Below are 23,233 nucleotides of genomic sequence, written 5' to 3' on the forward strand. Positions count from 1 at the left end.
CAGTCAGCTCCCTCTGGACCCAGTAAGAGCCAGCTTTTCCATTCCACTGGCTTTCACCTACAGTTTGTAAAACATCGCTATATAAATTTGTTTGTTCTTACTAACTGAATTTGCTCATTTAAGCTGCAAATCACCTTATCTGTGTTATCCTATGTTTACCAAATAGTATCTGGCATATATCAGATGCTAAACATATATTTTTTAAAAGAATAAGTTTCTTTTGACAAGTATAAAAGAATATTTATGTCCTTTTAAGTTTGTTCCTATTTCAGACATTGAACTTTTCACATAAAGGCTCCAGTTTCTCAGTGGAATCTCACAGGGATTTTCCAGATTCATAAATTTCTCCTAAGTTGAAGAGGAAATATTTTACTTTACTTACTGTTGTGCCCCAGCATTGCATGTTTATTACTATAATTTTTTTCTAATAATTTTAACATAAAATTTTAAAAAATAAAGTTTTAAAACAAATTATGTGATTGATTATGCTTCAAAATAAATCCTTGAAGAAAAGAAAGATTTAAAAAACAGTTGTATGTAATTGATTATATTTTAAATTAATTCTTTTCGGTGACTCTCTTTTGGCCTTCCTATAAATCATTAGTATTTTGTCAAGAATCTGGAGATTGAGGCATGAACATTTTTTAGCAACTCCTAATTTAAACCATGAAACTAAAATGAAGACTTTGAAATGATGAGAACATAAGAGCCAATTTAGTAACAACAACATTGGGCCATAAGTATCAATAAATATTTATTCAACATAGAATATGCTGAGATTTAGGGGACACTCAGCAAACTAAGTATGCACCCACTGCCCACTTTGCTAGATACTGAAGATATCTAAATGAAACATTTTAAAGTAATATATAATATAATAAATAGGTTTTGTTACAGATAAGACAATTGTAATACAGTTTGATAGGTACTGTATTAGAGTTATGTATAAGTTACATTCCAAGCATAGAGAGAGTGATTTCTAGATGTCCAAGGGAGTGCAGAAACACTGCATAGAAGAAAAGTTGCTTTGACCGACTAGCGTTCTCCTCTGTCTCTGCAGTATTGTGACCTGGATCGGTTAGCTTTTGTGGATCATCTGTAAATTAGTGAAGCAAGAGAGGGGTTAAATTAGATGATCTGTCTCTTCTGGTTCTGATGATACCATTCTATAACTTGAATGTAGCTTTCTGAAACATGCGTATTATTTCAATTTAACCTTATTTGTATTTATCAAGACATTTACTTTTAGTATCTTTTTTTTTTCTTATATTGGGTTTGCATAAATAAATAATAAATAATAAATACTCTACTTTCCTGCTATGATTCTGCATTTGGATGATAAGAAATTTTTGAAAATTATACTTTTACATTTATACCAGTATAATAATGGCCATAAATGTTGTTTCTCCCAGTTTTATATGTTTGGGTTTTAGGAAGTAAAACTAGCAATAAAAAATTTATAACAAATGCATATATATATTTTTTTTCTTAACTATATTAATATTAATAGTGTATCAGTTTGTTCAGTAATTCAGTGAGGAACTATCAGGATCTATCTCGGCTTGAATTAAGTTTCTGGTGTGGCTAGTGTAGGTATTGTTCTTTGCAATCCTACAGTAGATGAGTAAACTTTACTGCCAGCCTTGTAGATTCAGCTGTTTATAAGCTTTTGTTACAATATCACATTACTCCTCACTGTTCAGCTGGACCTATGTCTCAGAAACATTCTTGCCAATTAATATGAGATGAATACAGAGATTTCTAGATGTACTTGGCATTCTGTGCACAATTACCTCACTCTGACAGCTGTATGTGATCTTCAGTCAGCTCTGTGTTTTCTAGAATACTGGCGCTGATTTTATTTTTGCCATGGGGCATGTTCTTGCTGCCTATAAGTAGTTAGAAATGGAACTTTAATATATTTTGCTTATTTTTTTCTTTAATTTGCACCTCGTTATTTTTTGCGACTAATAGAAAGTGGTTTTTGAAGCGCATGCAGATTGGATTTATTCAGCATAAAAAAGTTCTCCCTGTGTTCATGGTAAATAAAAGAAGCCAATAATGTGTTTAAATCCAAAATAGAAAATGAATATGTCCACTTAAAAGAAGTAGTAAAGAGGAAGAGTTTATACTTTGTATATAAAGTAATATGAAAGCAAAGTTGACAAATTCTTGTGAGAGAGTTGACAGTCAAATTAATATAAAACAGGTTTTTAAAAAACTAGATTATAATCTACTCGTTTTATATATAAATCGAGATTTTGATACTGTAGCTAAGCAAATAACCTTGAAAAATATTTTGCTACAGCGTTCTCATTTCTTTTTTCCTGTGGTAAATAAATTACCAGAAAGTTGCCTAAATTTTCTTCATTATCATCCATCTGACACAATGTGTGAAATTTTTATTGGTATGAAGTTACAACATCATCTGTAATATTAGTATAAAAATTATCTCAGGTGTTCCATATGTGTCTCATTATAAATTATTTTATCAAGCATAGAGTTTTGCAGCAGAGGGAACCTGTCATACACAGTGAGAAACTCCACTGGGAAGCTCCTATCACAGTGTTTGCCAAACCAACACAATGTTTTCTCTCAGCACCTGGGTTTTGCCATTGTATAGTCATGCATAAAAATACCAGGACAGTTGTATCTGGACTGATTCATTAATAAAAAATGTTTTAATATAGATATGACTCCATTAAAGTAATATACATGTCTTTTAAAATTGGGTGTTTATTTTCTTCTTTATATACATCACACTTTATATACATATACCTTGAGATCACATTTCCAGCCTGCATTTTTAACCAAAGGATAAGTGAAATACTAGAACATTGATCATATAAAGGAATTAGCATTGGAGATGAGAAGTAGAAAAAAAGGATATTGTAAATCGGGCTATATATACCTGGTGTATTAGGCAGGGTGATCATACACATACATGTAATTAGATTTATTAAGAATGGGCTGACACAATTATGGAGGCTGACAAGTTCCACATTATGCACTCTACAGGCTGGAGACCCAGGAAAGCCAGTGGTGTACATTCCTGTGTGAGACTAAAAGCCTGAGAATCAGGAATGCCACTGGTGTAAGTCACAGTCCAAAGGCAAGAGAAGACGGATGTCTCAGCTTATGCAGTGAGGTAGTGAGGGAAAGAATTCAACCTTTCTCTAACTTTTTGTCCTACTCAGACCCTCAATGGGTTTGATGATGCCCACCCGTACTAGGGAGGGCAGTCTGCTTTATTCAGACCTCATTCAATTCAAACACTCATTTCTTCCCAAAACTCCTTCACGGGCCATCCAGAAATAATGTTTAACCAGATATCCGGGCATCCCATGGCTCAGTCAAGTTGACACATGAAATTAACCGTCACACTTGGCGTGGCCCAGTAGGAAACAAATCAGAGATAATAAATTTAATCATTGTATTGTAATCATTACCATTTTACTATTACCAACTCTCTCCGTTTGTATTTTCTGGGAAACAAAACTTCATACATAGAGTCTATATCTCAGTGATATAAATTGAAGTTACAGTCTGGTGAAGGCAGAAAGAAAGTAGCAGTAGGGGCTCAGTCCATATTTATGGAATGAATTAGTTAATTGCCATGAACATATAATCATCGTGCTGTGATTTTCTTTAAATGTCTTGAATTCTAGAATCGTTAAGTATCTCCTTTACAATTTGAATCATTGTTGACAACAGCACATAAACATTATCTTTTTAAGTTACTTTTTACACCCACATTTTTTCTGATCATTTAAGAGCAGAGCAATTTTTAGAACGTGCCTGCTTTTAAATTGCCTTCTATATTATTATTCTTCTGGTTATACTATTTTAAGTTTATTCTTCATTATTTTATTAATCCTGAAGAGTAGGTCTGATTTACCTAATTATTTAATTATATTTATCATTTAGGTTTTTTTTTTTTTTTTTTTTGAGACAGGGTCTCACTCTGTTGTCCAGGCTGGAGTTGCAGTATCATGATCATGGTTCACTGTAACCTCGACCTGGGTTCAGGCAGTCCTCCCTCCCGAGCTTCCCAAGTAGCTGGGACTACTGGTGCGTGACACCACACCTGGTCAATTTTTGCTTTTTTGTTTTGTTTTGTTTTGTTTTGTTTTTGTCATAAAGACAGGGTTTCACTATGTTGCTTATGCTGGTCTTGAACTCATGGATGGGCTGAAGCATTCTGCCCACCTTGGCCTCCCAAAATGCTGGGATTACAGGTGTGAGCACCATGCTGGGCCTATCCTCTTAGTTTTAATATATTTTAGAAACCGGTAACATGTAAGTACTTCACAAATCTTGATAGTTCAATATAGTGTTTAATACACCTTTTATCCATAGGCAATATTTTGAATATCATATATACTTGGCCTTATTTAAAACCTGAAATGAAAATCAAGAAAATTTTATAGAATTGTCCTGTAATCTCTGATGCTAATTATAAAACTATAAAATTCTAAGGTGGGAAATGAGTTTCTAAACTTGCAACTAAAACTGAGAGGTCATCTTTACTTGAGAGTGTGTCAATCTACATGGCAATTCTTCAGATACCCTTGAAGGATATTTTTAAGGAAACCTAAGGAGTCTTCATCAGTCCTTAAAGAGAATAACATGGAACAGAGACTAAAGTTTAAAATCAAGGTAAAATGGCTGGTAAATGACAAATACTTGACTTAAAAAAAAAATCTATATTTTGTGGGAGATTGTAAGATGCCTATCAACCTAAATTTTACTTTATTGTTTCAAAGCATTATAAAAGTGATGTAGATGCATGTGACACACAAAAAGGAAGCTTTAATAAAAAACTTTCAACGATGAATGAACTCAAAATATTAAACATTTATTTCTATGTTTACCTTTCAACATAAGTAATAAATATATTCACATTATAAAATGAGTTCTGAAAGTATGCAAGCATATACGTTAAAAAGTTAAAGTTTGTTTGGCATTACTTGTGACACTCCCTTCACATATTTCTTGCTATGCACCTACATATACAAATGGGTACATGTACAAATACCTCTTTTCTAACAAAAGGATTCAAACTGAATTTAATAATTCATTCATACATTTATATATTCTTTCAAAAATATTTATTGAGTGTCTACAATGTGCCAGATACTTTTGAATGAGAAGTGGAAAAAAAGTCCCTGCACTCATGTGATTTACCTCCTAGTAGGTAGAGACAGCAGAGTAACCAGCAGATATATATCTAGTACATCAGATGGTGATAAGTACTATGGAGAAAAATAAAGCAATGTGAGTTTGGAGGCATGCTGTTTTATATAGGGTAGCCAGGAGAAGCTTTGTTGTTAAGATGACGTTGAGCAGACAGTTGAAAGATGAGGGAGCAAGCCATGCAGCTGTCTTGGAGACAGACGGTCTTCCAGACAGAGGGAACAGCAAGTAAAAAACCCAAAGGCAGGAACCTGTTGGCCCTTTCAAGGAAGAACAGAGATGAGCATGGCTAAAACAGTGTTGTGACAAAAAGCAGGGAAATTTCTTAGGGAACTATTGCTGGAATCCATATGGAAGGTGGCGATAGTGCAGATCAGAGGGGAACTTTGGAAGAGATAGTTAAATTCTGAATATATTTTATATGTATTGACACTTAATATGCAAGTGTAAAAGAAAAGCAAGTATATATCAATGGCTTTTGAACTAAAATAATGGAAGAATGGAGTTGTCATTTATTGATCTGGATATAACTGCAGAAAGGGCAGACTGAGATGAGAGTTGTTCAGTTTTGGACAGGTTGACTTTGTGTATGTTTTGATAAATATATTGTACATGTTGCTATTTACAGAGAAATGTAAAGGCACATCAAACATAAAGGTGTAGTACTAAATCATGACTGCATAAAATTATAATATATACTATTCTGCTGTAGCAATTTTGTAGCCACCTCCCGTTGCTATTTCATTGAGGTCAAATGTTTGAAATACCCACTTTAAAAAATGTGTGACACTAATAATCTCCACCTGAGCAGTTAGTCTCTTCAGTAAGTTGCATATTGCAGTAAAAATGATATTTCACAGTTCTAGCATATTTCTCATCTTGTTTAGTATAATACCATAAACCTTGAATAACATCATGGGATCTATACTAAGTGCCATTCGTGATGCTGTAAATGTTCCCAAGAAGGCAAGTTATGACAAAAAAACTTGAGTTGCTTAATATGTACCATAGATTGAGGTCTGCAGCTGCAGTTGACCACCATTTCAAGATAAATGAATCCATCATAAGGACTATTGTAAAAAAGAAAAGAAAATTAGGGAAGCTGTGAAAGTGTCACTGACACTTTTTATGGAAGGTTTTTGAAAATGCAGTTTTATGTGGGTATGTGATTGCGAAAAGAAAAGCCTATCTATAAACACTAATTTGATTTGAGAAAAAGTGAAGTCATTATATGACAAGTTAAAGCAAAAGGATCTAAATCTACATCAGTAAAGGATTTAAAGCTGGAGAATTTAATGTCAACAAGGGATGGTGTGATGATTTTAGAAAGACGTTTGGCTTAAAACAAATTGTCAAGATAATAGGAGAAGCAGCAGATGCTGATCAAGAGGCAGCAGACAAGTTCCCAGATGCTATTAAGAAAACTGTTGAAATGTAAGGGTATCTTCCTGAAAAAATTTTCAGTGCAGATAAAAGTGCCATATTCTGGATAAAAAAAAAAATGCCACAAAGAACACTTATTAATAAGGAAGAGAAGCAAGCACCAGGATTTAAGGCAGGAAGAGATAGGCTAAGGCTACTGTTTTGTGCAAATTCAGTCAAGTTTATCATCAGAAATGTCCTTATCTCTAAAATTACTAACTCCTGGGCCTTGAAGGGAAAAGATGAACATCAGTTGCCTGCTTTTCAGTTGTACAACAAGAAGGCCTGGACAAGAACCCTTTTTCTGGATTGATTTCATCAATGCTATGTCTGAAGTCATGAAGTATCTTGTCCATAAGGGGCTGCTTTTAAAGTTCTTTTGATATGATACTGGACAATATGCCTGGCCGTGCAGAACCCCATAAGTTCAACACTGCTTTAAAGAAGATGTACAGATAGCTAACAAGTGTATGGAAAAGTGCTCAACATTACTGATCATCAGGGAAAGGCAAATTAAAACCTCAATGAAATGTCACCTCATACCTGTTAAAATGACTGCTATTAAAAAAAAAAAAGCCACAGGACAACAAATCTTGACAAGGATATAAAGGGAACCCTTTTACACTGTTGGAAGGAATGTAAATTGGTGCAGTCGCCGTGGAAAATGATATGGAGGTTCCTCAAAGAATTAAAAGTAGAATTACCATTTGATTCAGCATTCTGACTTTTGAGTATGTATCTAAAGGAATTGAAATCAGATCTCGAAGAGATATCTGTACTCCTGTATTTATGACAGCATTATTCACAGTAACCTAAGATATGGAATCATTTCATCTCCATTAATGAATAAATGGATAAAGAAAATGTGGTACACACATACAATGGAATATTACTCAGCCTTTAAAAAGAAGCAAGTCCTGCCATTTTCTACAATATGGATGGACCTGGAGAAAATTATCTTAAGTGAATTAAGCCAGGCAGAGAAAAATACTGCATGATCTCACTTGTATGTGAAATCTAAAATAGTCAAACACAGAAGCAAGAGCAGGGGCTGGGTGGGAGAGAAATAGGGAAGTATTAGTCAAAGGGTACAAAGTTTTGATTATACAAAATAAAATTTGGAGATATATTGTGTGTATAATATAGGGGCTATGATTCACAGTACTGTATTGTATACTTAAAAATTCCTAAAAGGGTGTATCTTATATTAAGTCCTTTTACTACAAATGGAGAAAAAAACAGGGAGGAGACAACTTTTAAAGGTAATGAATAAGTTTTTGGCATTGCTAATGATGCTGGCTTGATGGCTTTACAGGTGTTGACTTATTTCCAAACACATAAAGTTGTATACATTACATATCTGCAGCTTTTTGTATGTCAACCATACCTCAATAAAACAGTTTTAAGAAAAGAAAGGGAGGGGAAAAATATATATCAGGTGTGAATTGTTCATTCATTAGAAACTAAAGAATATTTAGCCATGAATTGAGTGACTGGCCCATATTAAGTACTCAATAAATATATATAAGATTAAAAATCCAAATTGTAAAAAGTCGAAACAGCAAATGAAGTGTGAAATGAAGCTGGCAAACCAGGCACAAGCAGATCATGTAGGATTTTGTCAATTGTACTAAGGATTGGGGTCTTAATATTAAAAGGAGAAAAGGGATTTGTTAAGGAGAAGAAGGATTTTTTAAACAGGAAAGTGAACTAATGAGGTTTGATTTTTTTTTTTTCTCTTTTTGGAGGTGGAGTCTCGTTCTGTCACCCAGGCTGGAGTGCAGTGGTACAATCTCGGCTCACTGCAACCTCCGCCTCTGCCTCCTAGGTTCAAGAGATTCTCCTGCCTCAGCCTCCGAAGTAGCTCGGATTACAGGTGCCCATCACCATGCCCGGCTAATTTTTAGATTTTTAGTACAGACGGGGTTTCGCCATGTTGGCCAGGCTGGTCTTGAACTCCTGACCTCAGGTGATCTGCCCACCTTGGCCTCCCAAAGTGCTGGAATTATAGGCGTGAGCCACCATGCCTGGCCCTGACGAGGTTTACATTTTAAAAGATCATCATGGTTGCAGAATTGAGATTGGAATACAAGGGAGCAAGAGTGGATGTTGGCACACCAATCAAAAGACTGTTGTACCAGTCCAGGTAGTTTGGGATTGTGGAAATAGAGAATTTATAGATTTGAGGAAAATTTAGGAGATAAATAAACAGGAATTTCTAAAACAAACTGAATGAGAAAGTGTCAGAGATGTCTCCAGAATTTTTTGACTTGTGTAAATTAATAAATATTAGTGCCAATTATTAAATTCTGAAACTTCATGAGATCTAGATTTGTATTATGAAGTTAGTTTAATTTTACACATGTTGATTTTAAGGTGCCAATGAAATATCCATTTGGAAATGGTGGTTAGGATATTGATAAGGCAAGAAATAACTAAGATCAAAGCAGAACTGAAGGAGATAGAGAAGCAAAAAACCCTTCAAAAAAATAAAGATCAACAAAATTGATAGACCACTAGCAAGACTAATAAAGAAGAAAAGAGAAAAGAATCAAATAGATGCAATAAAAAATGATAAAGGAGATTATCACCACCGATCCCACAGAAATACAAACTACCATCAGAGAATACTATAAACACCTCTACTCAAATAAACTAGAAAATCTAGAAGAAATGGATAAATTCCTTGACACATACACCCTCCCAAGACTAAACCAGGAAGAAGTTGAATCTCTTAATAGACCAATAACAGGCTCTGAAATTGAGGCAATAATTAATGGCTTACCAACCAAAAAAAGTCCAGGACCTGACGGATTCACAGCCGAATTCTACCAGAGGTACAAGAAGGTGCTGGTACCATTCCTTCTGAAACTATTCCAATCAACAGAAAAAGAGGGAATCCTTCCTAACTCATTTTATGAGGCCAGCATCATCCTGATACCAAAGCCTGGCAGAGACACAACCAAAAAAGAGAATTTTAGACCAATATCCGTGATGAACATCAATGCAAAAATCCTCAATAAAATACTGGCAAACCGAATCCAGCAGCACATCAAAAAGCTTATCCACCATGATCAAGTGGGCTTCATCCCTGGGATGCAAGGCTGGTTCAACATACGCAAATCAATAAACGTAATCCAGCATATAAACAGAACCAAAGACAAAAACGACATGATTATCTCAATAGATGCAGAAAAGGCCTTCGACAAAATTCAACAGCCCTTCATGCTAAAAACTCTCAATAAATTAGGTATTGATGGGACGTATCTAAAAATAATGAGCTATTTATGACAAACCCACAGCCAATATCATACTGAATGGGCAAAAACTGGAAGCAGTCCCTTTGAAAACTGGCACAAGACAGGGATGCCCTCTCTCACCACTCCTATTCAACATAGTGTTGGAAGTTCTGGCCAGGGCAATTAGGCAGGAGAAGCAAATAAAGGGCATTCAATTAGGAAAAGAGGAAGTCAAATTGCCCCTGTTTGCAGATGACATGATTGTATATTTAGAAAACCCCATCGTCTCAGCCCAAAATCTCCCTAAGGTGATAAGCAACTTCAGCAAAGTCTCAGGATACAAAATCAATATGCAAAAATCACAAGCATTCTTATACACCAATAACAGACAAACAGAGAGCCAAATCATGAGTGAACTCCCATTCACAATTGCTTCAAGGAGAATAAAATACCTAGGAATCCAACTTACAAGGGATGTGAAGGACCTCTTCTAGGAGAACTACAAACCACTGCTCAAGGAAATAAAAGAGGATACAAACAAATGGAAGAACATTCCATGCTCATGGATAGGAAGAATCAATATTGTGAAAATGGCCATACTGCCCAAGGTAATTTAGAGATTCAGTGCCATCCCCATCAAACTACCAATGACTTTCTCCACGGAATTGGAAAAAACTAAAGTTCATATGGAACCAAAAAAGAGCCCTCATTGCCAAGTCAATCCTAAGCCAAAAGAACAAAGCTGGAGGCATCACGCTACCTGACTTCAAACTATACTACAAGGCTACAGTAACCAAAACAGCATGGTACTAGTACCAAAACAGAGATGTAGACCAATGGAACAGAACAGAGCCCTCAGAAATAATACCACACATCTACAACTATCTGATCTTTGACAAACCTGACAAAAACAACAAATGGGGAAAGCATTCCCTGTTTAATAAATGGTGCTGGGAAAACTGGCTAGCCATATGTAGAAAGCTGAAACTGGATCCCTTCCTTACACCTTATACAAAAATTAATTCAAGATGGATTAAAGACTTACATGTTAGACCGAAAACCATAAAAACCCTAGAGGAAAACCTAGGCAATACCATTCAGGACATAGGCATGGGCAAGGACTTCATGACTAAAACACCAAAAGCAATGGCAACAAAAGCCAAAATTGACAAATGGGACCTAATTAAACTAAAGAGCTTCTGCACAGCAAAAGAAACTACCATCAGAGTGAACAGACAACCTACAGAATGGGAGAAAATTTTTGCAATCTACTCATCTGACAAAGGGCTAATATCCAGAATCTACAATGAACTCAAACAAATTTACAGGAAAAAAATAACCCCATCAAAAAGTGGGTGAAGGATATGAACAGACACTTCTCAAAAGACATTTATGCAGCCAACAGGCACATGAAAAAATGCTCATCATCACTGGCCATCAGATAAATGCAAATCAAAACCACAATGAGATATCATCTCACGCCAGTTAGAATGGTGATCATTAAAAAGTCAGGAAACAACAGGTGCTCGAGAGGATGTGGAGAAATAGGAACACTTTTACACTGTTGCTGGGTCTGTAAACTAGTTCAACCATTGTGGAAGACAGTGTGGCAATTCCTCAGGTATCTAGAACTAGAAATACCATTTGACCCAGCCATCCCATTACTGGGTATATACCCAAAGGATTATAAATCATGCTGCTATAAAGACACATGCACACATATGTTTATTGCAGCACTACTCACAATAGCAAAGACTTGGAACCAACCCAAATGTCCAACGATGATAGACTGGATTAAGAAAATGTGGCACATATACACCATGGAATACTATGCAGCCATAAAAAATGATGAGTTCATGTCCTTTGTAGGGATATGGATGAAGCTGGAAACCATCATTCTCAGCAAACTATCGCAAGGACAAAAAACCAAACACCGCATGTTCTCACTCATAGGTGGGAATTGAACAGTGAGAACACTTGGACACAGGAAGGGGAGCATCACACCCTGGGGCCTGTTGTGGGGTGGGGGAAGGGGGGAGGGATAGCATTAGGAGATATACCTAATGTAAATGACGAGTTAATGGGTGCAGCACGCCAACATGGCACATGTATACATATGTAACTAACCTGCACATTGTGCACATGTACCTTAGAGCTTAAAGTATAATATAAAACTATATATATATATGTATAAAGGATATTGATAATGCAAAACTAGATCTCACAGAAGACTATAGGATTCCAGATATAATATAGGAATGGTAATGGGTTGATAAATATCTCCCAAAAAGTCATGTTCATGAAGAACTTCAGAATATGACCTTATCTGAAAACTGGGTCTTTGCAAATTTAATTAGTTAAGATGGAGTCATCATACTGGATTGGGTAGGCCCTAAATCTAATGATTGGTATCCTAGGAGAGTGCACACAGAGAGAGACAGAGAAAACTGCCATGTGAAGACAGGTAGAAAATGACAAGGATTACTAGTAATCACCAGAAACTGGTAATGGAAGAAACAATGAGGTATTCTTCCCTAGAGCCTTCAGAGGGTCTGTGGCCTAGCCAACAGCTTGATTTTGGACTGCTGGCATCTAGATTTGTGAGAGAATTAATTTCTATTGTCTTAAGCCATCCAGTTTGTGGTTATTTTGTTACTGCAGCCTGAGAAAACTAATACAAGAATTATCATTGTGTATTACGGTATAGATAAGATATCCTAGAGAAAGTATAGTTAGGGGAAGAGTATAGGTAGTGCAAAGGTTACAAATTGGCTATCACTGACAGAGGGTGCTCACAGACTAATTTTGGGCAATTTGGGCAATTTTATTATGCCCACCTTGTGCTTTAAAAAGCAGTAGGACCCAGCAGATGTGATACTTGGTTACCATACAAATAGGTTTATACCTATTACATCCTACCTACCACTTTATACATGTGTTTAACCACTGCAGGCATTTGAGTTTTTGAGCCTTTGTTCAAAGAAAGTATTAAAGGGATGTGGGGAATGGCAAGAGAAAACCACAGGAACATTTCATAGGCAGATAGAATGTGATGAGTCAGCAAGGGAGTATAAAGAGAATTAAGGCCACAAATAAGAAAGAATGGTATTATGGAAGCCAGATGAAGAGATTGTTTAATGAATGTGGTATCAAGAGTTTCCAGAAATCTACAGTATTTTTTAACCCATTGTGTTTGTTCTCAGAGATTACACTGTTGAGGGAAACAAGAGCTGCTGCTGACATGGTTAATGTGTGTGTTTTAGAAAGATAATATTGCTTTTAGTATAAAGGATGGGCAAAAAGACCAAAACAAAGCGACTAAAGATTTAATGAGTAGGTATTGCATTACCAAGTTAGTAGCTAATGAAGACTGAATATGAAAAGGAAGTATAATTAAGAGGATGTATGTATAAGAATTTAGAATAATGGAAAATGGTTCTAAAGTTCAAGCTTGTTTAGTTAGGTGGATAATGATATTAACACAAGAAGGAATAACTAGTACAGTCTCTAAAATTAAGAGATTATTGATTCTAAAGCTTGCAAGAAATACTAAGAAATAGGATAGAAAAGAAGAGACTTCATCTATTCCAAAATTATGGAAGTGAGGCTAGGGGAAAGCAGTTTGATTCACTGATAAAGGATGATTAATGCTTAATTTGATTAGATTTGAATATGGGTATATGAATGCAAAGAGAAGACTGATACATAAAAGTAGAAATGGTGAACTCTAACTTTGATTCAGGTCATATGAGGGAGCTTCAGTCCTTACTGCAGACAGAATAAAACTAATGAAACAGATTTTGAAGATAATATTGAGGATCTACATAAAAGGCTTTGTTTGACTTTGAGGGTTTGCTGCCTCCTTATCAGTTGTTTGCATTTAACTCCATTAGATAAAGAGCAAAGGTGTGAGGCCACTGTGATCTCAGCCACAAAGGAAACTGTTAACGCAGATTCAGAAAACTTCAAGATGGTTATGTAACCACGTGGTGTCCAGAGGAGTGATGTGTTTTCCTGTAGCTTTGAGCCAAGGCTGGCAGTTCCTGTAAACTGCAGTCGTATCTTAAAGTTCCTAGGTGTTTTGGATAGGAATTCAGGGAGCCAGGTGCATCAAGGAAGACTGCCCTTCTGTCCTTCATACGTTGTTAAATATTTAAGAGGGAGCTCTCTTACACACAGGTTGAGTACCCTCTGTCAGCCTTCGTTGTGGTGGTAAATAGTAGCTTTATGTGTTCTAAGGGAGACCGTAACCCTCCTTCAGCCTCATAATCTTCATCAGCACAAGTCAGGAAACATTTTTGAAGTAAGACCATCTTTTATTATGCTCCACTTCTCCAATCACAGCCCCATGGTGTGATGGCTCCCTTGCTGGCTTCCATCTGTATCACCTGGAAACAAGAGGGATCCCAGGAATCCTGTGTTTCTCTGCCCATATCTTCGCTTTATCACCAGAAATCAGTTGGGAAGCCCAGAACTCTGTTCCCATGGAAAAATTTTCGCCCCATCTTCCCTCTACCACAACACTTACAGCTTCACCACTTTGTCTCTAGAACTCTGAGAACTAATCCCATCATGCCTTTTATCCCTATTCATATTAGCTACCACCAGAGACTGAGGACTCACAGCTCGTTTCTTATTCCTAGGACCCTAATCAAAGGTATCTCCATAAGCCCTTGGTTTTTACTAAGTATCCCATTTTCTGGAATTCACAGTCAGTCATTATCAAAATTGCCTATATATACTGCCTCTTCTCTGAAAGTTTCTTTATTTTCCTACCTAATCAAAACCTAGCTCTTGTAATGAAGCACACTACCCATACTCCTCAAGCAGTGGATTTCTCTCCCACATTCCTTGTATGGAATAAGCCTCCATACTTCTCATTGCTAATCGTAGACTGTGTGTGTTATCTAATGTTGTGTAAGAAGTCACCCCAAAACTCAATGGCTTATAGCCACAACAATTATTTAGTATCTCTCATAGTTTCTGTGGGTCAAGAATTTGGGAGTATACTTGGCTATGGGTTTCTTGTATTAGATTTTTCCTTCTAATAATATACCCTTTCCAGTGTAGTGTATTTTTCATATATGCTGTACCCCTTTCAATCTAATGTTAAGTAGTATTTTTTCTAGTCCAAGTTTTCTTTAGATTATCACTGAGGGAAGACCTCTCTGCCTGGAGAGTAACTATATCCCACTGGAAGCTCAGTTTTTAAATTTTTGTTTCATATTTCATTAAATCTTCCTCTCATCCTTATGGCATGCTTCTTTATTAGATTTAAATCTCTGCTCAAATAGCACACCCTCAGAAAAAGACTCTCTGTTAATTAGAACAGAGATGTTTTATGGGTATTCCTGAGATATTGTTTCCCTTGTTCCCTGGGTTTCGCCTGTGACCACAATCATCATCTGTTTATTCTAGTGTGATATACAGATTTTGCTATATTCCAAGATTGCTGAGCTATAAAAAGTTTGGCAAACATTAAGATGAAGATTTAAATGTAAAATAGATTTAAGACCAAAGTAACAGTGACTTAAACAAGACACAGGGACATTTATATTTCAATCCAGAGGTCAACAAGTAGAACTGCTCTAGAAGCTCTGTACCAAAAAGTCTTACAGGAACCGAAGGTTCTTCTGTTTTTTTGCTCTACTCTCTACTGCTCTTGTTTGCATGGTCTTAGTTTGCTTGGTACTGTGAACACATTCCAGACAGAAAAGAAATTAAGTAAGCAGGTAGGGGTAGAAAGTGTGGGTGAAAGAACATACCCCCCCATCCCTTTTAAGTACATGACCTGGAATTTGCACATATAATTTCTGCCCACATTCAATTGGCCACAACCTAGTCATGTAGCTATCCTAGTAGTTGCATGGAAATCTGAGAATTGCAGCCTCTAGTCTCAGCAGTTGAGTTCTCTGTTACTACTAGGAATAAGGAGAGAACGGATGGGTAAAGGGAGGAGTAGCTGTTTTATTGGTTAGTAATAAACCAGTTTGAATAAAATAGCACACCCCTGTCTCTCTAGCCCTTTACTTTTTACAGCGAGATCTGTATTTCTCTTTTTATTTGTCAGGAAAAAAATAAAACGCTTATTGTAACCCTTTCATTTAGCAATAATCATGTCTCACTTAAATCGTAAAAGCTTCAGTAAAACCCAAACCAGTCTTTGAAGTCATCTTGGAAATAGAAGAAGTAGCCCAGCGTCCCTAGGACTTGGATAGGCTGCAAGGGCTCTATGAGTCCTATGCAATTGTAACTGAAATTGTTTGTTAATGTACATTTATATAGCATGAGTGTTTAAGAGCATGAGTTCTGGATTCAGATTGCCTGAGTTTAAATTCCAGCTCTGCCTTGTGCTTGATTTGTAAGTAAGGCAATTGACTTAACCTGTCTGTCTGTGCTCAGTTTCCCTATCTGGAACATGAGAATAATAGTATACCTACTTCACAGAATTGTTCTAGGAACTGAAGCTAGTTAATACATTTAAAGGACTTACAATAGTGTCTCAATGTTAAGTGCTGTGTAAATACTAGCATTTTTATTGATACATAATATTTGTACATATTTACAGGGTATATGTGATATTTTGATAAATGCACAGAATGTGTAATGATCAAGCCAGGGTATTCAGGATATCCATCACTTCAAGCATTTATCATTTCTGTGTATTGGGAACATTTCAAATCTCTTCTAGCTGTTTTTAAATATACAATATATTGTTGTTAACTATAGCCACCTTGCTGTGCTATCGAATATTAAAACTTATTTCTTCAATCCAATTGTATGTTTGTACCAATTAATCTACCTCTCTTCATCTACCTCTCCCCACAGCACATATACCCCTCCCAGCTTCAGGTAACTGTCATTCTACTCCCTATCTCCATGAGATAATATTTTTAGCTCTCACATATGAGTGAGAATGTGCGATATTTGCCTTTTTGTGCCTGGCTTATTTCACTTAACACAGTGACTTCCGTTTCTACCCATATTGCTGCAAATGTAGGGGTTTTTTTTTTTTGACCAAATAATACTCTATTGTGTATATACCACATTTTCCTTACCTATATCTATTCATCTGTTGATGGATACTTAGGATAATTTCATATCTTTGCTACTGTGAATAGTGCTGCAATAAACATGAGGTTGTAGATATCCTTTTGAGATAATTGATTATTTTCCTTTGGATAAATATCCAGTAATGGGATTTCTGGATTGTATGTATGGTAGTTCTGTTTTTGTTTTTTTGAGAAACCTCCATGTTGTTTTTCATATGGCTAGCTACATGATTTGCATTTCCCTGATGATTAGTGATGTTCAGCATTTTTTCATACACCTCTTGGCCATTTATATGCCAACTTTTCAGAAATGTCTGTTCAGATCCTTTGGCTACATTTTAATTGGATTAGTTGTTTTGCCGTTGAGTTGTTTATTTGTATTATTATTTATATTCCTAGGGAGGATCGTCCATATCTTCCATCTGATTATCAGTAGGGTCTGTTATAAATTTTTATTTAATACCTGAACATCTGGATAGGCTATGATTGTAACATCTTTCGTAGGCTATGATTGTAAAATTTAAACTTGTTCTCTTTTAATCAAAAGTCATCTGATCCCTCATGGTACAGAAGTTTATTTAGGGGAATCTATCCCAATTGCGTTTTCTTACAAAGCACCTTTTTGTTTTTATTTTATTTTACTTTTTATAATATAATATAAATTAATATTTATGTTTATCTCGACTTTTTTTTAAATTGTCACTGGGTTTGTTTTAAATAAAATTTTCCAGGTCTTAATTTAAAATAGAAATTGCTTTTTTTTTCTTTTCAAAAACCCTGTGGAACTAATAGTTCTACATCAGAAATTTTAACATCACCAAGTTGCATGTGTAACTATAAGTTGAGCAGTAGATATGTGATTAAGTAATGAACATTGATTTTTGTTTTTGTTGTAAAACATAGGTGCAATTGAGCTGAATTGGGTCATAGTTGAAAATATTACAGTCTGTTAGTATAATGAAGAAATAAGAGCCTGTACAGCTGTTCTTTTTCTGAAAGGGGAACATAGTGGCTAAAAGAAAAAATCTGATGCTTCAACATTGTTAGGAATGAATTTATATTGTCCTATAATAAATTGCCAAATGTCATATTTAATAAATCATTTTTAAAAAGTCAGACCAACAATAAATTTTCAATATCTCATTACTTATCTCCTATAGTTATATTGAATATCAAGAGTATTTGCATTTTAAATTGCTAAATCTTACAGAAATTGTTTTGGCAAATTGGTTGGTACCAGACTTGGAATTTAAACACAAAGCAGCTGTGTTGAGCAAATACCATTTTCATAACATTTGTATGCTTTCAATTAACAAACTGGAATGAACTGTTAAACATCACCATTTCCATGTTTAACTACTGTTTTTACTTTCTCAATGACTGATTTGCTTTCTTGGTAGATTATTTATTTTAACTGAAAAAGAAAGAATTTTATTTAAATAATCTGTATTTTTCCCCCATCTGCAGAACGTACTCAGGAAAAGTGGGGATTTCCAATGTGCCACTATTTAAAGGAAGAGAGATGGTGCTGTGGTCGTAATGCCAGAATGTCAGCATGTTTGGTATGGTTATATTTTTTCCTGGAGTAACAGCTTTATCCAGATGTTGTAGAATTTATTATTTTTGGCTAGTATCATGCATTCAATGCCAAATTTTGCAGAACATCCCATTAATGCTTTTGTGCATTGGAAATTATAAGAAAAAAATGACTTGCCCTTTAAACAATATCCACTCTACATGCAGTGTCATGATAAAATTATATATATTTTAATTATTAAATAAAATATAATGTAAAGTGTTCAATACTTTATCCAACGCTCTGTGGTTTGTGTTTCTTTATAGCAGATCGTTTGGTTTCCTAAATTTTTATAGAATGGGAAAAATATTAAGCTAATTGAGATATGAAGTAACTATCTAATTAAATAAAACATTTATTGTGCTGCATTTGCCTAGTGCCCTCAGACCTAGAACACTCTAGCCCATAATGTTCTCTGTTCATGGCACTGTGTCAGTTTACAAAGAAATGAGTTAAATAATGTAAGTGATTTTTGTGTTATCAGAAAATTAAAATACTGCAGCTATGTAGAATTAATAAATTTAGAGATCTAAAGTACAACATAAGGACTATAGTTAATATTGTATTATATACTGGAAATCTTCTGAGTAGATTTTAGGTGCTCTTACTGCACACACACACAAACAGTAATTATGTAAGATGGTGGATATGTTATTAATAAATTGCTTACCTATTATAATCATTTCACTAGATATAGATGCTGCTCAGCTTATGATGGGGTTATGTCCCAATAAACCCTTCATACGTTGAAACTACAGACAAAAATGCACTTAATATACCTAACTTACCAAATATCATAGCTTAACTTAGCCTACTTTAAACGTGGTCAGAACACTTAAACATTAACCTACAGTTGGGCAAAATCATCTAACACAAAGCCTGTTTTATAATAAAGTGCTGAATATCTCATGCAATTTATTGAAAACTGTATGGAAAGTGAAAAATAGAATGGTTGTATGAGTATTCAAATTATAGTACCTACTGAATGCATATCACTTTCGCACTATTGCAAAGTTTGAAAGTTGGGAACTGTCTATATATATATAAACATCATGTTGTATACTTTAAATTTATGCAATAAAATATTTAACAAAGTAAAATAAAATAAAATACAGTTGATTAAATATGTTTAATGTCCAACTGCAAGATAAACCAATTCTTTTAGGACCCATTATTTCTATGCCTGTTACATAGCAATATAAGAAATAGTGTGCCAGTGTTCTAAGTTATATACTAGAATTATCTTAGAAATGTATTTATGCTAACATAATAATTTCCTTTGGTAGCCCCACTTAAATTACTTTTCTGGAAATTTGTCTTGTTCTCTCACTCTCTAGTAAATGGTACTTGTTCAAGGTCTTGTTAGAATGACAGCTTCTTCTTGGGATAACTTGAGCATCAAAATGCTCATAGCCAGTGTTATACCCTTGACAAAAAAAGAGAGAGATTAGATTTAAAAAAAGAAAAAGCAACTGGGAAGAAATGTAGACTATCTAAAAGAAAAGAACTATGTAATATCCCTTAGAAAGACAAAAGAATAGATTGTATCCATAAAAAAGAATTATTTCTATTAAAATAAACATTCAGAGAACCAAAACGAATACTTTGGAAAATAAATTCTGTAAATATAGAATTAGCAGACCATGCTGGCCTTAACTTGCCCTGATCAATGTCAGCTGCCCATGGAATGCCCTTCTCCTTAGCTCCATCCCAACCCATGTCCACCTTGTCTTATTTTTTTGATTCCAAAGTAATGTTGGAAAATCTAAGGAAGAATTCTTTTAATATATCTTATTTTATTGCCTTTTGCTCCATAACTGACATTTTTGAAAAATATTCAAATCTTAAGTGGTCTTCTTTAAAAAAAAAAAAGATACTTTGCTGGGTTTTCTGGGGAATGCTTTCAGATAAACAGTTAAGGATACTAACCAGACACAAAATATTAATTAAATTAGAGCAATATCATTAGCATATGTTAAGCCTGATAAAACTTCTAAATTATTCCAGAGTAGCATGAAATGAATGCTTGGTATGTTTTCTCATCCTCTTTGTTCATTGTTCAAGAATAGTATTAATGTTTGCAAAACACTTTGTAACCACCTACCTGATTATTTTTTATTATGTAATCACAATTTATTATTTCTATTTCTAAATTAAGCTTATCAGCAACACATACCAAAAGCAGTCTTGGGGTATATGATATTTTTATGGACACCAAATCGCCTCTTTTTAAATAGTCTATTTTTTTTTAATTCAGTTTGGCCTTTAGGAAAATTTATAAGAAAAATCTAATCTGAAATTAGCACAAGGAGTACCATAAATGAAAACTCATTGTTAACTTCAAGGATAAATCTATTCTGGACCTGTTGCTGTTATCATAATATGAAAATTATGTAATAGCTGTCTCCTGTATTCGTAACATTCTACTTGGCTGTAGATGTTCAGTGAAAGTATCCTTCAAGTAAATGGGAATATTACATTTTTTTTCTTCAAACCATTTCCGTGAAGCCAGTTTTCATGCAATGAACTCTTTTTCCCACTAACTCCACATGGTGTGAGGGCATGATAAACCAGGATTCAAATAACAGGTTTTTAGTTCTTGCTCAGTTCTTTGCTAACTAGCTATGCAATTTGAGGAAAGTTACTTATCTTGATAGTGATCTTGTGTATCTACAAAAATTGCTCTTATACTTATGAAAAGATATTGTAAATTATCTTTTCATTTTAAAAGTGTGTGATTTAGCTATATGTAAACAGTTTCATTTATGAAAATATAAAAACCTGAAGCAAATATGGGTATTTTAAATTTGAATAGCAAGTATATGCACATCTCTTATACATTTATTACTTTTCTGTGTTTGAAATGTTTCCTAATTTAAACTTTTTAAATAAAATTTAGCTAACAATTATATATATTTGGAAATATATCTAAAAACTCAAAGTTTCAGAATACTCTATTCCATATTTAAATTATGACAAATCTTTTATATATTTTGAAGTGTATTTATTATAAATGTTAGGAAATATTTTGTAAAAAATATTTTGGATTTTAAATAAATATAAATGCAAAAATCAGTGTATATAAAATTGTAAAAATATGTTTTACTTTCTCTTCTACCTGCCACTTGATCATATGTGAACTTGATTTGAATTTGTAGATCACACAGACCAAAAATACATATAGTTTTCCAAAATAAGTTTTTAATTATAATCTGGATTTTTTTTTGTTCACTAAAAGATGAAATCATATGTTTATTAAAATTATGAGAAAATATGTTAAAATATATAAATATATCTATGTCTGTATATGTGCATAATAATAGTGTTGGATTTATTTGATTGTTTTAGCTACACTAAAAATGAACCAAGACTATGTCATTTCATTTCTTTCCTGTTTTCTAATTCCTTCTGAAATTCAAGGACTGTATATAATTAGAATTGACATTCAAGGATATGTGTTTGTGTGTATGACACACATCCATTATAAATTAGCTCTAAATTACACAAGCATACTAGTTAACATTCTTTAATGATATTAACACTGTTAAGTGCATAAACTTACATATTATCACATAATTAATCTTTCTAAATGTCAGTTTTACAAACTCTTATACAGTGTGTTTATAAATCTTATAAGATAAGACTCAATATATCAGCAATCTGTCTTGTTTTTTTCCCTTTAAGGCATTGGAGCGGGTTGCAGCTGGCCAAGGGGTAAGTAAGAGTGTTAACTGATGAACACGACAGTTTTTCTCTCAAGTACTCTTCATACTTGACCTGCTGATGAACTTAAAACCTAATGGAATTTAATAAATATCTTGTCCCAGATGCATATTCAAATTTGTGCATTTTCTGTAAGTTTACTTTAAAAGCAAAATGAACTTTTCAGAACTTTTGAGCTTTTAGGAAAATTTCTGCATTATGCTCTTATGCTACTCATTTCTTTGTATTATACTAAACAGTCTATAAATATTTCTGAAGAGTGCTGTTGTTGACAATTAGGTTTTTATGTGCTTAGTTCAAGCAAAGATAACATATTATTCAGTACATTATTTTAACTATAGTCCAAAACACATACTTCAGTTGATTGTTTGATAAATTTTTTCTTTACTGACTTGATTAACCATTAGTTGCAGTGGCCAAATGGGTTTGCACTTAGAGATAGAAGTTAAACATAATCCCCCAAATATCCATGTAATTGTCTTATCCTTTACCTTGTATTCAGGAAACATTAAGATTTTTTTAAGAGTTTTTGGACCCTTTCATAAAATTTTTAAATTTAACCTAAAGTTTAGAAATCTTTCTTTTGCTTTTGTTCAAGGAACATTAATGTGTCAATTTGAATTGTTAAAAATAATAATTTAAAAAATAATTTTAATAACAAGTATCATTTACTGAGTGATTACTCTGGGCCAGAAACATTGTTAAGCATTTTGTATGTAATTATCTTTTTAATATATACACTGTGCCTATCTTAAAATTGATAAAATCTGATTCTTTTGAAGGCATTAGCGTTTGAGCATATCATTTGAGTTTGGGGACTTTAAGTGTGTGGGACTTTAGTTACAAACTACTGGTTTGCATCATGTCTTTATCACTTACTAGTTCATAACCCTGGACACATGTCGTCATTTCTCTGTAGCTTAATTTCTTTATCTGTAAAATAGGGGAAAAAAGTGGAGTGATAATAATACCTTCCTATAGGGTTGTTAGGATGAAGTGAATGAAAAATGTACAATGCTTAAAAC

General features: G+C 34.2%; 1 protein-coding gene across 8 annotated transcripts in view; it reads left to right on the forward strand.

Moving 5' to 3' along the window:
- The window catches only part of METTL25 (methyltransferase like 25), a 117,768-nt gene that overhangs the window by 51,096 nt on the left and 43,439 nt on the right, over positions 1-23,233 (forward strand). For all 8 annotated transcript variants that reach the window (XM_009425788.5, XM_016922599.4, NM_001279831.1 and 5 more), the window contains 2 exon segments: positions 18,377-18,471; positions 22,170-22,199. In XM_009425788.5, coding sequence (XP_009424063.4) covers positions 18,377-18,471; positions 22,170-22,199 — 125 coding nt within the window.

This window comes from Pan troglodytes, chromosome 10 (genome assembly GCF_028858775.2).
Source record: "Pan troglodytes isolate AG18354 chromosome 10, NHGRI_mPanTro3-v2.0_pri, whole genome shotgun sequence".
Taxonomy (NCBI): Eukaryota; Metazoa; Chordata; class Mammalia; order Primates; family Hominidae; genus Pan; species Pan troglodytes.